Source organism: Glandiceps talaboti, chromosome 11, assembly GCF_964340395.1.
Source record: "Glandiceps talaboti chromosome 11, keGlaTala1.1, whole genome shotgun sequence".
NCBI lineage: Eukaryota > Metazoa > Hemichordata > Enteropneusta > Spengelidae > Glandiceps > Glandiceps talaboti.
Window position 1 is genome coordinate 20,248,798 of NC_135559.1, and position 15,519 is coordinate 20,264,316.

Genomic DNA, 15,519 nt, shown 5'->3' on the forward strand with positions numbered 1-15,519 from the left:
ATCCAAACTGAGCATGCTCAGATGCAAAGGACTGTGGGGATGATCTGTAGTTGTCAGTATACCAAATCTGGAGCTATCGATAAAATAAACCCCAACAATGGTAAAGGTAACCATGACTACATTATTTATGGTAACAAACAATGTAACAAGATTGTTTACATTACTGATTGATTCATATTTATCATATTTCCCATGATGCAATATTCAAGATGGCAGATTTGCAAGTTCCATATGGGATACACATTAAAAGTGTAGACTCAGTTTTCATTTAGTTCATGTCATTGAGATTGCCATATGAAATATTCTGCTATATCATACATATTACACAGTGCTTGCATCATTTGTAATTTTATTGGAGGAGGGGGGGGGGCAAGATAATTTGCAGTCGACAAAAATAAACGAGCTAAATGGAAAAAGAGAATTTGGCAGACATTGTGAAACTTTTAAAAACATAAATAAAGGAGTTGTTGATCAGTACTGTGTTATTAGATCATTTTATTTTGGCAGTCAACTGTGAACACAATGCATGAAAATATGTGATAAATTCAGAGATAATAAATGTAATGTTAAACTTATAGCCTTTGTTTGCTGATGTTGGCTACATAACCAGATTTTGTAGGAACATGACATCAACAACATGAACAATTCCAACTCCATCATGTATAGGTCATTTCCAGTGACAAGCTCTGTTACTAGTGTTAGTAAATTATCTTCTTGGAATCACAAGAAAAGTAGTCCTACCGCACTGATGTGTGCTCCGATAGCTCACATAACTATCAGGAGAGCTATCGGAGTCACAGATCAGCGCTATAGACAGCTAATTAAAGGAAATGTTAAACCCCACAAAAATATACAAAGTCTGTGTCTGTGTCTGTGTGCCATTGTCGCATACTAGCATACTGTTTCCGTCCCTGAAACAGGTTTTTAATGGGAAAGTTAAACATTTGCCGTAAAGAGGTAGTTTTGTTTGACGACGACCATCCTAGGACACAGACAATAACAGTAAAGTTCTTAGGCCTTGCTTTCAATGCTTTCCAGAAATGTGCATTCTTATAGTAAACGAGTGGTCGCAAAAACACTATAAAAGAGAGTAATTACGTAATATTGCGATATTTTAACGTGTCCTTTGCAACTTTTTTGCCATTAAATTTCGCCTTTTGCCTCTGAACAGAACTTGCTCTTGTTTGTCAGAAAAACTTAATATTGTGTGATATTCGAAACAAGGATATCTTTAGTCTCAATTTGACTATTCTCTTTGCTGTACTGACTCGTGTTAGTAGAATTAACGAGTTGTCACTGTGTACACTAATCTTTAATTACTCGTTACACGATCGCAAACAACGACAAATTGTTCATTCTGTACTCGTCTCACCCAAAAGTACAAATGTGTGTTGCTTTTTGTAAGTAAATCCATCAAGCAAACGTTTGTAAGATGTGATGTTCATGAATCGACAAAGCGTTCTATACATCGCGTCTGTGACTTATCCATTGAGTCTACAGCGGGAATGACAGCGTTTACCCTTCAGAAATCTGGAATGACAAGTTATACATACTGTGCTGTGAAAGTGTGTAGTAAAAAGCAACGGGCTTTGACATAACAAAAATGCCAGAGCTGATAGTAAGTTAATACATTGTCTAATATTTGTGTTACCGATTCAAAGGAAAATATTTCGATGATATCGATGACGTAACCACAAAAAGGGTGTTATTACCGGGGGGGGGGGGGGGGTACTTCCCAAACTTTCAGACGGGGTCACGGTTTGGCCAAGTTCAAAACATCTACCCATGTATAACCCAAAAACAGACCCACTGTTAGGGATTTTCATGGAAAAGCATCCGGTACGTCAGTTACCTTTTTTTCTGATGCCGTGAGTGTATTTCCACAAATAAACATGAAGACCTGTCCCGTGTTATCGACCCCATCAGGGATTTTTTCATGAAAAAGTGACCTATTTGGGGCAGCATCAGACCACTAAAAAAACGTTTCTGGTCTGAGGGGCAGCACATACCAATATACCTTTGTATGGCAGTACACCCCCCCCCCCCCCCAGGTGTTATTGCTGCATGGTAGACCCCGAAATGCACAAGAAAATGAAAGAAGTCGCCCACATTTTCATAAAAGTCTCAGAGTAGATACCTGATAGTATTGCATCCGCCAGATGAACATTGATAAAATTTCGTTGGGAATGTACAAGTACTTCAAATAAAAACAAGATCTAAAAAGAAAATCGATAAAAAGCAAGATTTATAAAATCGTCTTATAAATCAACTTAAGTGCTATTCGATGTTCATTCCAAAGATTTAGTTTATGAGATTTATTACAATCTACGAACAATGGCGTCTAATGGTATTGACAGTGGAAAGCATTTGTCTGTAAATCTCTCCCTCCTCTAGCACCCCCTTGTCAACTATCAAGACACTTGGACTGATTTCAGCGAGGTCCCCCGAGAAACTGAACCTCATTAGAGATTTATGAACACAAAGAAGTGTTATCGTTCCGTAACAAATAATTACGACCACTACATACCGTTGACGGTGGTGTTATTTTGCTCTTTATGTCATTGCACATCACAAAATGGCCGCCAATACCAAACTTTGACAGCGATATTAAAAGTACGTCAATCAAAATTTCACAATATTTCCAGTTTAGAAACTTTTGTCTAAAAATTGCACTTTAAAATAGTACTTGCATGGAAAATGCTATGTTATAGTGGTTACCGGAACGTAGCTACTCTAATGGACTCTAAATTCGTGATAGTTAATACATTTGCATAAACCGTCGACTATCTTCACATAATTCCTCACTATATACTGCTACAAAGGAGGCTACAACCGATTTTCTATTTCAACGGTAACCGACACAACTTAGGTTTTTTACAAATTTCGTGCGAGAGTGAACCAAAACAACTCGGAAAGAGAGCGTATTAACGAAATAGTACATTGCTGCTAACGAATGTGTTTGCTTCGACCCTGAACATTCGTATGTTAGCCAATGGCGTAAAGTGTAGCTATGACTACAAGGAAACTGTAAAAACCATACCGTAAATCACCTTACATTGTAAAATTATTTGTTATCTGTCTGAATTGTGTGATTTTAACCAATCACTCTTCCAGATATCTCTTAGATTTGCTCTTTTCTCTGTGTCAAGTGTCAACATGATCTTTATCAAATCGCGACACTCCTTGGAGATGCGATTTAGAGGTCTTGGCCAGCGTGGCGTTCTATCCATACCCGTACGCATTGAAACCATACCGTCACTAATACCAAATGGATAGGAACCCGTAACCATGTAGAAAAGGACCACGCCTAGCGACCAGATATCAGCTTGTCTGGGATCATAAGGTTTACCGTCTAAAATTTCCGGCGCAAGGTAGCCTAAAGTGCCACCGTCGCTAGTGTGCAGTTTAATACGTTCCGACTTCTTCACATCAACAGCCATTCCGAAGTCAGCTAATTTCAAATCTCCATTCGCAGTCAAGAGAACATTAGCACATGAAATGTCACCGTGAGCTATGCGAGCTCGGTTGTGGCAGTACGACACTCCCCGTAAAATTTGACAGAACATCCCTCTTGCCTCCGTCTCCTGGAGACGTATCTTCCGCCTGACGTAGTTTTCCAGACAACCTTCCTCCGCTATAGCCAATACGGTGTATAATTTATCGTCGTGTTCAAAACTTTCGTAAATATCGATTATATTTTCATGGTTCAGACGGCGAAGAATTCGTACTTCACGTTTGGCATAGTTTTCGACAAAGTCACAGGGAGAGAGTAAACTGTCTGTGATCTTAACGGCGACGAAACAACAAAGTTTGTTTGAGTATGCTCGCTCTACTCTGGAATACGCACCTGTTCCAAGTTTTTCACCAGTGAAACTGTAACCGTTCATAGTACTGACAACTGCATAATTACGTATATTTTCAGTCGATTTTATAGACATACCAGACACTTTACGAGTCTGAACAGACACACACACGGATGACGATGATGTCACTTGAGCGGCAGCGGGTCGACTTGGTACTTCGATCTGCATTATCCGTTTAAACTTCGTAGCAAACTTGTTGGACTTAAATCATAAGTTACCTCTTTGGAGCCTGGAATGAGAATATTAGAATCAGTATCTTTTAGATTTGATAAAGTTTTAATAGTGAAGTGGTGTTAGTGTTGGTCAGGTCAGGTGACACATACAGACACCTGTTACTTGTCAGAACGGAAATTACTCTAAAGGAATTAACGATCGATCTATAATAAAACATGAAGTTAATACCGTCACATGTCCAACACTGTCGTAGTGCAACAACCTCACTAAGACCAGTAAAAAGAAATAAAAGTTTGTGAAAAGATGGGTGACCTTAAAGTACCGAAAAGAGGTGTTTGTACATTTCATAAGAAAAACAGAACAAAACCAATCATTTCAGTTACAGTTACAACCCATGGAAAAAACACAAATACGTTTGCTTGAATGAAGCTAGCTAAAGAAAGATTACACGCAATGACAAACTTAGGTAATAGCAACAATACAACTGATACAAAAACAACAAGGGGCCTCTGATGTAGGCAACGCTTTTGTCACTTTGTTTTCGAAGAAGCTTAGCTTGCCCAAGCTATACCTCAGTGGTCTGAGATTAAACGAGCTGTGATGAGTGAGTCCGATCACAAGGTAACACACTACAGTCCTACTTGATTTTTATACCATGTAGTATTCTATCAGTAAAGGATCCAGACTCCCCATGGTGGCTACATATACCATAGACCCTAGCTACCCTTTCGTGTAGGGTCTATGGTTAGACTTTGATAAGTTTCAGACACTAATTACATTGTATATCTTTGTATGGAGCTTGTCCCATACCTTCTTTGATACTACGAGCAAGCAAACCCACTGAAGTTTTTCATGGGTTGTACGTGTCTTTACAATATTTTAAAGTTTTTAAATGTTTATAAGGTACTGTATTATTGCCATAGTTAGAGTTGCCTACTTCCAATACACGGATTACGATACAAAAACTTGCATTGATTAACCTCTTGTTTACCTCACTACGTCGCCACGTTGCCCGCAGGAAGGGATTCGGGTTGAGTCTTCTGTCCTAAGCCAGCGTCTGATACACTCAGCGACAAGTTCGACCAGTGTCGCAATCACGTCGTCTGCCACGGCTATCAGCAAAATTATGAACCCGCCCAGTACCTCGACTACTTAACGCCAATTAAAGCACTTGGTTTCTCATAGATGTAGAAAGACATGATCTTGTCAAAATTGGTAGCGTTCTTGCTTCACCTGTGATTATCGAAAGACAGGGGAAATGCTTGGGATTACCTCGGTCAGCAACAGAGAATACTTGGGTACTAAATAGGTATTGCCATTGATAATGAGTTTGTACAATGACAACGATAACGTCTAGTGTATTGTATCTGATTGTATGGCATTCATAAACTATAAACAGAAATACTATAACATCGTTACCTATGGGTTTAACCGCTCTGTCAGGTATGCGTTCACTCGGCGGTAACTTCTTGTCTGGCAACTTATCATTAATCCACTTGAAGGTCTTTCTTAATATCAAAAGTATTGATGTGATTTGCTGCAATCACAGATGTCAGAGTCTGCCAGGGACAAACTATTCTCCTTTAGGTAAGTACTGGTGACTTTACAACGAGGTGCACATTTCATTACTTGTTTAAAATAAAACATTGATGGTAATGTTTGACCGAAGACGTCAATAAACAGACTTTGAGATTGTGTCACCTGTGTATAAACTCTTCATACTTCATCGTTACGTAGAAACAGTGTCTACAAAAGAAATACAGTTTGAATGTTGTCTGTATTCCTACCCTTCGACCCTTCATTTATTATCTATCTCCGAATCATATCTCCGACTCATTCCGTGGCATAGTCTCCGTCTCTATATCCGATAGTCAAATCTGCACGCAGATCTCTCTCTCTCCCCCCTCTCTCTCTCTCTCTCTCTCTCTCTCTATCTCTCTCTCTCTCTCTCTCTCTCTCTCTCGCTCGCTCGCTCTCTCTCTCTCTCTCTCTCTCTCTCTCTCTCTCTCTCTCTCTCTCTCTCTCTCTCTCTCTCTCTCTCTCTCTCTCTCTCTCTCTCTCTCTCTCTCAGGTCCAGGTCACATGTATGTCACGGAAGAAACAATACCTATACATTCTTTAACAAGGATCGTGGTTGAAACGAAACCAACCACTATATCTAGACAACACTTAATGTATTAACGATCAAGTAGGTTTGTAAATTGATAACCTTTGTATCTCAAGTAGACGTGTAGAGATTATAATGTTGCCAAGTAAAACATACATGACATCAGTTAGTAACTGTATATACTAGTAGCTACTGATATGAGATAGACAATGATATAGGTCGTTAGGATTGTATTCTTCTTTTAGTAGACATGATCTCATTATCTAGTAATTGTCATCGTCCTTGAATCTCGTGTCATTATTGAATGTATGTAATGAAATAGGATTATATGATCGTGTATACAATAGAGAGGGTGGGAGGGGTTCAATAGAGAGGGTTTGGAGGGGGTTTCTGTAGAGAGAATGGAAGAAGGGTTGCAGTAGATAGGGCGGGGGGTATTTCAATGGACAGAGGGAGATGAGGATTGTAACAGAGAGGGGGATTACGAGAGAGTGGGAGGGGTTCAATAGAGAGGTGGGAATGAGGAGGGTTGTAGTTGAGAGGAGATGGACTGCAAGAGAGAGTGGGAGGGGTTTCAACAGAGAGGTAGTTATAGAAGAGAGGGTAGAGGGAGGGCTGCAGTAGAGAGGATTCATGAGGAGGAGACTTATAATGGGGAGGATTGGTAGGAAAGTTGCCATAGTAACGGTGGGAGAAGCTAGTTATAGAAGGATGACTTGAGGATTATTATTTTTTAAGAACGCGTGACACGGAATAATTTCAAGAAAATTAAAAAAGAATTACAAGTTTTTTATTTGAAAACTTGTGTCATATTTGACAAAAACATGTTTACGTGTTTTTCGACTTATATGAAACATTGATATTTTTGTTATGCAACATTATGTAAACGTTTCTGCTTCTGGATGGATATTATAGTAAGAGAGAGGTAGTTTGTTCTTGGTGGATGTGAGTTTTTTGTGGTTTTGTTTGCCACCAAAGCCTTTCTCTCAGACAAACACCACTGTCTCATCAGAGCACTACATCGTGGATTTTCAGAACGACTTCTTACATTGTAAGACGGTCGACTACCCTAAAGACTTGGCTATGTGACTTGATGTACTGGCTTGACAGTATAGCCCAGAGATTTGGCTATCTGACTTGACATACTGGTTTGACAGTATAGCCTAGAGACTTGGCTATCTGACTTGACATACTGACTTGACAGTATAGCCCAGAGACTTGGCTATCTGACTTGACATACTGACTTGACAGTATAGCCCAGAGACTTGGCTATCTGACTTGACATACTGGCTTGACAGTTTAGCCCAGAGACTTGGCTATCTGACTTGACATACTGGTTTGACAGTATAGGCCAGAGACATGGCTATCTGACTTGACATACTGGCTTGACAGTATAGGCCAGAGACATGGCTATCTGACTTGACATACTGGCTTGACAGTATACCCCAGAGACTTGGCTATCTGACTTGACATACTGACTTGACAGTATAGCCCAGAGACTTGGCTGTCTGACTTGACATACTGGTTTGACAGTATAGGCCAGAGACATGGCTATCTGACTTGACATACTGGCTTGACAGTATAGCCCAGAGACATGGCTATCTGACTTGATATACTGGCTTGACAGTATAGCCCAGAGACTTGGCTATCTGACTTGACATACTGACTTGACAGTATAGCCTAGAGACTTGGCTGTCTGACTTGACATACTGGCTTGACAGTATACCCCAGAGACTTGGCTATCTGACTTGACATACTGACTTGACAGTATACCCCAGAGACTTGGCTATCTGACTTGATATACTGGCTTGACAGTATAGCCCAGAGACTTGGCTATCTGACTTGACATACTGACTTGACAGTATAGCCTAGAGACTTGGCTGTCTGACTTGACATACTGGCTTGACAGTATACCCCAGAGACTTGGCTATCTGACTTGACATACTGACTTGACAGTATAGCCCAGAGACTTGGCTATCTGACTGGACATACTGGCTTGACAGTGTAGCCCAGAGACTTGGCTATCTGACTTGACATACTGACTTGACAGTTTAGCCCAGAGACTTGGTTATCTGACTTGACATACTGGCTTGACAGTATAGCCCAGAGACTTGGTTATCTGACTTGACATACTGGCTTGACAGTGTAGCCCAGAGACTTGGTTATCTGACTTGACATACTGACTTGACAGTTTAGCCCAGAGACTTGGTTATCTGATTTGACATACTGGCTTGACAGTATAGCCCAGAGACTTGGCTATCTGACTTGACATACTGGCTTGACAGTATAGCCCAGAGACTTGGCTATCTGACTGGACATACTGGCTTGAGAGTATATATTCTGGCGAATGACATATATAGTCAAGTGTCCGGGCTAAGAATTGGCAATCTGGATTTCTTTTTCACTTTGTTCGGAGGTTTTAAACCGCCATGTTTAGAGGTATGTAAATTTAAAATTCTGAAGAAATGGGGATTGTGGATTTTGTGCAGTTGACAGGATTGTCAATGGTAGTAAGTTGGGTACTAAGCATTTAAGAAACAAATCCACAAGTGGACAAAGTGAGAAAAGCTGTTTTATACTTGTACAGCCCCTAGGAAGATTTATGTAGATTTACAAGTATTAGCCCGGAGTTATTGACAACAAAGTTGCTGTTATCCGAATATCATCCACAACAAACTAACGAATGAATCATAGGCCTTAGTAGTATTTTTGAAAATTTTCCAGACGGCTGTAAATGTACAAATACCCACGTTTCGTCTGTCACCTCAGTCAAAGACTTAAGAAAATGCCCAAAGGGAAGGATTGTTCGGTCTACGTGCAACTTAGAATAAATTACTTTGTTAGCCATTGTATTTGTCAGAGAAAACAAACAGCATTTTTGGGTTTGAAAATCTTGAAAGACAGCACTATAATTAATTTCTTATTTGTCAAAATAATTATCTTATTCTAGAAAATTGCATCTTTAGTTGTTATTCCTAATTTTGGTTTACGTACTACTAGTTTGGTTTGTGCGTCTGGTAACTTACTATAGCTGGTCTTAACCGTCACACACGTTATTTAGTATATTTAGTATAACCAGTATTTTGCGAGCTGCGACATTTAAAAATCTGGTTGACTTGAAAGAACTTCAATATACACCTTCTTAATAAGATAGCAAGATATAGCAAGATTGCAATGATTGATTGATTGATTGATTGATTGATTGATTGATTGATTGATTGATTGATTGATTGATTGGTTGGTTGGTTGGTTAATTGATTAATTGATTGGTTGATTGATTGATTGAATGAATGAATGAATGAATGAATGGATGGATGGATGGATGGATGGATGAGATGGTTGAATGAATGAATGAATGAATGAATGAATGAATGAATGGATGAATGGATGAATGGATGGATGGATGGATGGATGGATGAGATGGTTGAATGAATGAATGAATGAATGAATGAATGAATGAATGGATGGATGGATGGATGGATGGATGGATGAGATGGATGGTTGAATGAATGAATGAATGAATGAATGAATGAATGAATGAATGAATGAATGAATGAATGAATGAATGAATGAATGAATGAATGAATGAATTGAGATGGATTGATATGATGAGAAAGTGAACGATTGGTTAATTTATCAATTAAAATTGATTAGAAACATAACGTGTTGATTGATTGGTTGGTTGGTTGGTTGGTTGGTTAGTTGGTTGGTTGATTGGTTGGTTGATCAATTTAGTAATTTGTTTAGTAGGATGATTGACTTAACCTTTTAGGTGACCATCAACCTATTGAAGTCCTACCACATCATAGATTGAAAAATCACAGAAAGAATTCAAGGCAGAGGTGAAAAGAGTGGTTTACATTATATTTGACACATAAAACTAACAAATAGCCGTTAACATGGACTGTTTCCAAAATAAACACTATACAACACTCCGTCAATATTTCCTTCATAATGGCAGAACGTACAATGACAATAATATCTGTACGGGTGTTTGTTATCGTTACATCTCGCACATGAACTGAATTCGTGGACTAATATCCATCGTTGTCATGGTTATTAATATCCATCGTTGTCATGGTTATGATTATTTATTAGAAGTGTTGAATATGAATATTAGAATTATGGAATTGGAAGGGTTGCTATGTTGACTCCGAATAGAAGTTTGAGATATTACCGAACATGAAATAACTAGATATCCAGAGAAAAATATATTGATAACTTACCTCAGAAAGTCGGTTCTGTTTCTATTAAATGTAATACTCGTACATTGCCCCGTCTTGAAAGTTCGTGACCTGATTTTAAACCCCTTCCAAATGTGATGTGACCATATGGGAATATTTTCCTCGTACACGGAACTGTAACCTAGAAACCCTGAGTTTCAATACAGCTGTATAGTTGAATCCAATATAAATTGGATATATTCGAAGTGACTTTGATGCCCAGTTTGTAATTAATTCCCGTGAAATAATTAAACTCACGGACAAGTTTGACGAATCCTTCAATGCGTTGAATATATTGGAGTTGCTAAACGTAGGTATGCTAGGGGATATCCAAACAAGCGAGATGAGGTCTAATTGATCTCAATACCGCCGTTGTACGTACTGTGTTTTTGAAATGAACTAATTGTGTTTACCGCGTGAATGCCTTGTTTGTTGTGCGTCCCCTACCATGTTTGTTGCATATGTTCTTTTATGTCAATTTCACCCACTGTTCAATTGTCGATGGGGTATGCCACAGTGGGTGCTTGTGGAGTAGAATTACTACGAGAACAAAAAAAAATGCATCCCTTAAACAAATATTCAGACGCCGCCTCGGCATTTATATGCACTCACCGAAGTATGGGGTAACAATGTGTAACAGTTTTTCTTCGTTGAGTTTCACTTGGGAAGACTTGTTGAGAACAAAGTGACAAACGAGGTGTGATATATAACCGTTGACTGTAGTACCTCAATACAGTGGTCTGAAGTACTACTATTCATTATTAGGATAGTTGCCATGGATACGATCCTTGAGAACCGAAAACGATCATAATAAATGCTCGATCGGTTACTAGGCCATGTAATTGTCTGTGTTCATTTCTCTTTCATCAACATTGTAAAGAAATCTCAGCTTGTAAATGTATCTCAAGTGACTTTTTATTAACATATATACATCGAATCGATTCTACGTAGTACATATATACATCGAATCGATTCTACGTAGTACATATATATGTTAACAAAACACACCACACAACAAAGTCAACAAATACAGACGTGTATTAATCATATAAATATGAATAAAAAAGTTAGCCTGATGGTGAGCATCAAAAGAGGTGTAGAAAATAAACGTACTAGGTAAAATCGACTCTACAAACATATGTTAACATAACACACCACACAACATAATATATTATACACACTTATATTAATCATAAAAATGCTGATAGAGAGTATTAAAAGAGGTGTAGAAAGCGTACAGATAAAACAGTCCTCGAACAATTCGCGGTATTTTCTCTAACGCATTTTCATTAGGTTAAGATAGACTGGCTTTTAAAAAAAAAAATTAGCTGTCTAACCTTAACCTCCGTTTTTGATAAAGAGTTATTATAAATTACTCGAAAAGTTAAAGCGAACTTTGCATCTTAGAGGATGGTTTTGCCTACGTTTTTACTACACATATATTCTCTATAGTCTCACCGCATAATATCAACAGTCGACGATCGCAAACAAAACGAAGAGTTAAGGAATCGTGGCATATTGTCAGGTTTTTGCTTTTATTCAGTGTTCTACATCTTTTTCCCAACCTCACTGAAAGGTATATTTTTTTATACACTATAATTGTTTTTGGTTAGATATTGCTGGTGCCTTAGCCTTGATTCAAATAGAGTGGGGATCTTGGCGGGTATCGCCTCTACCCATGGGGATTAGCTGATGAGAAGAGGCGCTAGCCAAAATGTTCACACAACTTGACGCTAGGCCTAGGCTCGTTGTAAGTTATACCTCAGACAGCTTGTACCGTAGTGGCAGTTTGATATCATCTCCATCAATTGATAAAATGTTCATCTTATTTTGCAGTTTTCGAGTAAACCGTCCATTTCATTGGTGATATTGTCTAGTGTCTATGTACTTCCCTTCGTAATACTTCTGTGCTATTTATGTTCAGTTATTTGTGATGGATTCACGGCGGAAACCACTGGTACACGAACAGCGCCCTCAATCACGTACGCATATTCAACTATTGTAGACTTCCCTCAAAAGTAGACGTTCATAATTGGAATGTATAAATTTTGGGCCAATCCTCATTTTTAGCTCATTTAATTAAAATATATATTGTATCAAAATGAATCAAAATGAAAACGGAGTTACTTTCATCTGTGAATTCTGTATAGGGTAAGCCTATAGGAAGTAAGATAAACGTGGATGTATTACCCAAATACTTTCTTACGAAAAATGCCTAAAATGAATTGATATTGTTCCACTTTTCCGTAATCGATCCGTAATCTCAAGAACTAGATAACATGCGCACATTGCTCCTACTAATGTTTTAATCGTATCTTGATCAGATACACATACTCAATTCACACACAGAAATAAAACACTGTCGTAATACCAAATGCCCAAAACACACGTTTTATTCTGAATACTCAGTTCACACACACAGTAATAAAACACTTTGTCGTAATACCAAATGCCCAAAACACACGTTTTATTCTGAATACTTGGTGATATAATACTTGGTGATATAATACTTGGTGATATAATTAATATACACAATTCAGTTAAAGCGAATTGTTGAGTAAATAAGTCCATTTCATTTTTTTTATCACAAATATTATTATAATAAGTTTGTGTATGGAGAGTTAGCAATGGCAAACTTTGTTCTCTTTTCACAGCAGAAAGAACGGACCAAGTCCAAAGCAATTTAATATTTGATGTCTTAGTGATGATTATAGTGAAAATCAATAACAAACTTTGATGGTGTAAATGTATAGAGTACATCAGACTTCCAAATAGTTGGACGATGTCTTTATGTGGACGGAATCGTTGTGAAGTCAAACGAATTGATAGGAGGGTTTAATATGGTGTAGTGTAGATACTTGTACTGACTACACCGCGGTCTGTGATTTTGCCTCGTTGTCTGTGCCGCAGTGAGACAGCGAAGCAAAATTACAGACCGCGAAGTAGACAGGCTAATTTATCCGAGACAAATTCTTCACTTTGCTCTAAATTTATATGTTATGCTTGCATGATAAAGTTACAAATGTACAACACAAAGGTAAAACATAGTTAAGTCACAGTGGTACTGTCTATAACTGACGGCCATCTCAACTCCACTGAGTCAATGTTCAAAATGTACGTACACATACCGTACGTACAAACTGAAATATCAGCCGTTGTGGGCGCTCTTCTCATATCCCATTTCTACAAAGGGGAAGGGAAGACGATCTCGGCGATATATTTTACGGTCTAGTGGATATGTAACAGACACTTAAACTGATTAAGAAGTAAATGTGAGTGAACACAGTGTGATGGACCATAGACCCTTGATCAATTTTGCCTCGCTGTCTGTGCAGTGAAACAGTGAAGCATAGAAATCAATATTATGTTGTTTCTTGAAAAGTGACTAGAACCTGAAAATGATGTCGTTTATATATCAACTCCTAGCATACATAAAATGATGGTAAGACCTCTCCCAGTTGTTAGATATGGTTCGATATGTTTTAGTAATATTGGATTAGTAATTATTATTATTATCATTATATTCTTAGACAAAATAGAAGTAACGTCCAAAAACAAAGTTACAAATTTCTCCCCTTTATAATGATTAAATGTTTAATTATTAGTGACATTTACATTTGAAATACAAAATTAATTGTGAATATTATAATATTTTTGTAATATTTTGACAAGAAGACAGATTTTCTTTGGTACCCATCTATATAATGCTACGCTACCGGTTGGGGGAAGTGAGTTTATTCTGAGGAGTGGGAAAACAAACCGACCGTAAGGGGGCGGGCTTCAATAACCATCGCTCTCAGATCAGAAATGAAACAAACGAATCATTCATTGATTTAGACAGATGGTGTGTCAAATTATTTTAAAATTGGAAAATTGCGATATCAAATGACTTTTCGAATGAAAAAAACGTATAGTAGGTAAGCTGGATAACATATAGTAGGTAAGCTGGTTAACGTATTTCTTGGAATGATAAAATCGCTAGGATGTTTACAATTTCGGACAACACAAGTCACGTGATCGTCGTTAGGAATAGGGTATACTTTACACTAGCTGTAAATTAGCTCTGAAAATATACACGTCGAGAACTTTGCCAAGTTTCCGTTCATTCGAAGTTTTCGAAGCACATATATACAGGGGTAATGAAGTTACATTGGTGTTTCACTCAGGGAATAAGATGTTTCTGAGACAAAGTTAGATACAATTCAACTCTAACTCTAGACTAACAATAACAGAGACACAACACACACACAACAGGATGATCTTTTACCCAATCACACTGAAAAATGATAAAGCAATTTGTTTACAGTACAGTAGAAACAGGCTTCTAGATCTGCTAAAAAACTATTACACTTGGACTTGATGATTTTAATGGCTTCAATTGTTTACTTTCCAACTGATAATCACCATGGTAACATGGTCTACTTCTACATTTCTACATCCCCCGCCTCTTTGTTTATTTTGCATTTGAATATGGTTTGTTTGTTTGTTTGTTTGTGTGTGTGTGTGTGTGTGTGTGTGTGTGTGTGTGTGTGTACTGTAAAACATCGTGTCTCATATGTGAAATACCAAGGCATCTTTATTTCTCCTGTATTTCCCCGCGCTAACTATGGATATATGATATTAGTGAATTGTAATAATTTCTATAACTTCCATCGATTTATGATTACAAAATCCACCTACAATAATGAGAAACTTGTCATATAATAAATGTGATCCACACTATCGAATAAAGTATAAAGACATACGGCTTGTAAACACTTTAACTTGTTAATAGTACAGACAAGGAAATGCCTTATCTGAAGTTTTAGTATTATTCAGTTTTATTCTAATTTAATATATTGAGACATAAAACACAAATAGCAAAATGAACGGTCACAACAAAACCATGACTAGCTTCCGTTTCGTTTCAGGTCAGCAAAATGTTCCGACATCACCGTTTATTCGACTTGGGCGGGGTATAATCGGTTTTGGTATTTTCATGAAGGGTATTTATTTCAATGACTGATGGAGAGACGCCTGCATTCTTCTTTGTGTGTTTCTTGAAGCTGTTGAGAGAAAAATCTTTATCTTGAAAACTTGTAACTCTTCAAGAAACTTTGACTTCTTACGACAGAGGCAATCGAGATTTCTACTTACTGAATTAGACATGAAC

At 37.8% G+C, this 15,519-nt stretch overlaps 2 protein-coding genes across 2 annotated transcripts in view; both read right to left on the reverse strand.

Moving 5' to 3' along the window:
• Nucleotides 1-3,071: 3,071 nt before the first annotated feature.
• LOC144442138 (testis-specific serine/threonine-protein kinase 3-like) lies at nt 3,072-4,031 on the reverse strand. Its single transcript, XM_078131406.1, has one exon. The coding sequence runs from the start codon at nt 4,029-4,031 to the stop codon at nt 3,072-3,074; it is 960 nt and encodes a 319-aa protein (XP_077987532.1).
• A 10,999-nt stretch (nt 4,032-15,030) lies between these two features.
• LOC144442139 (von Willebrand factor D and EGF domain-containing protein-like) overlaps nt 15,031-15,519 on the reverse strand; it is a 29,302-nt gene continuing 28,813 nt past the window's right edge. Inside the window, exon 16 of the mRNA XM_078131407.1 lies at nt 15,031-15,043. Within this exon, the coding sequence (XP_077987533.1) occupies nt 15,031-15,043 (13 nt within the window). The remainder of the gene's footprint in view (nt 15,044-15,519) is intronic.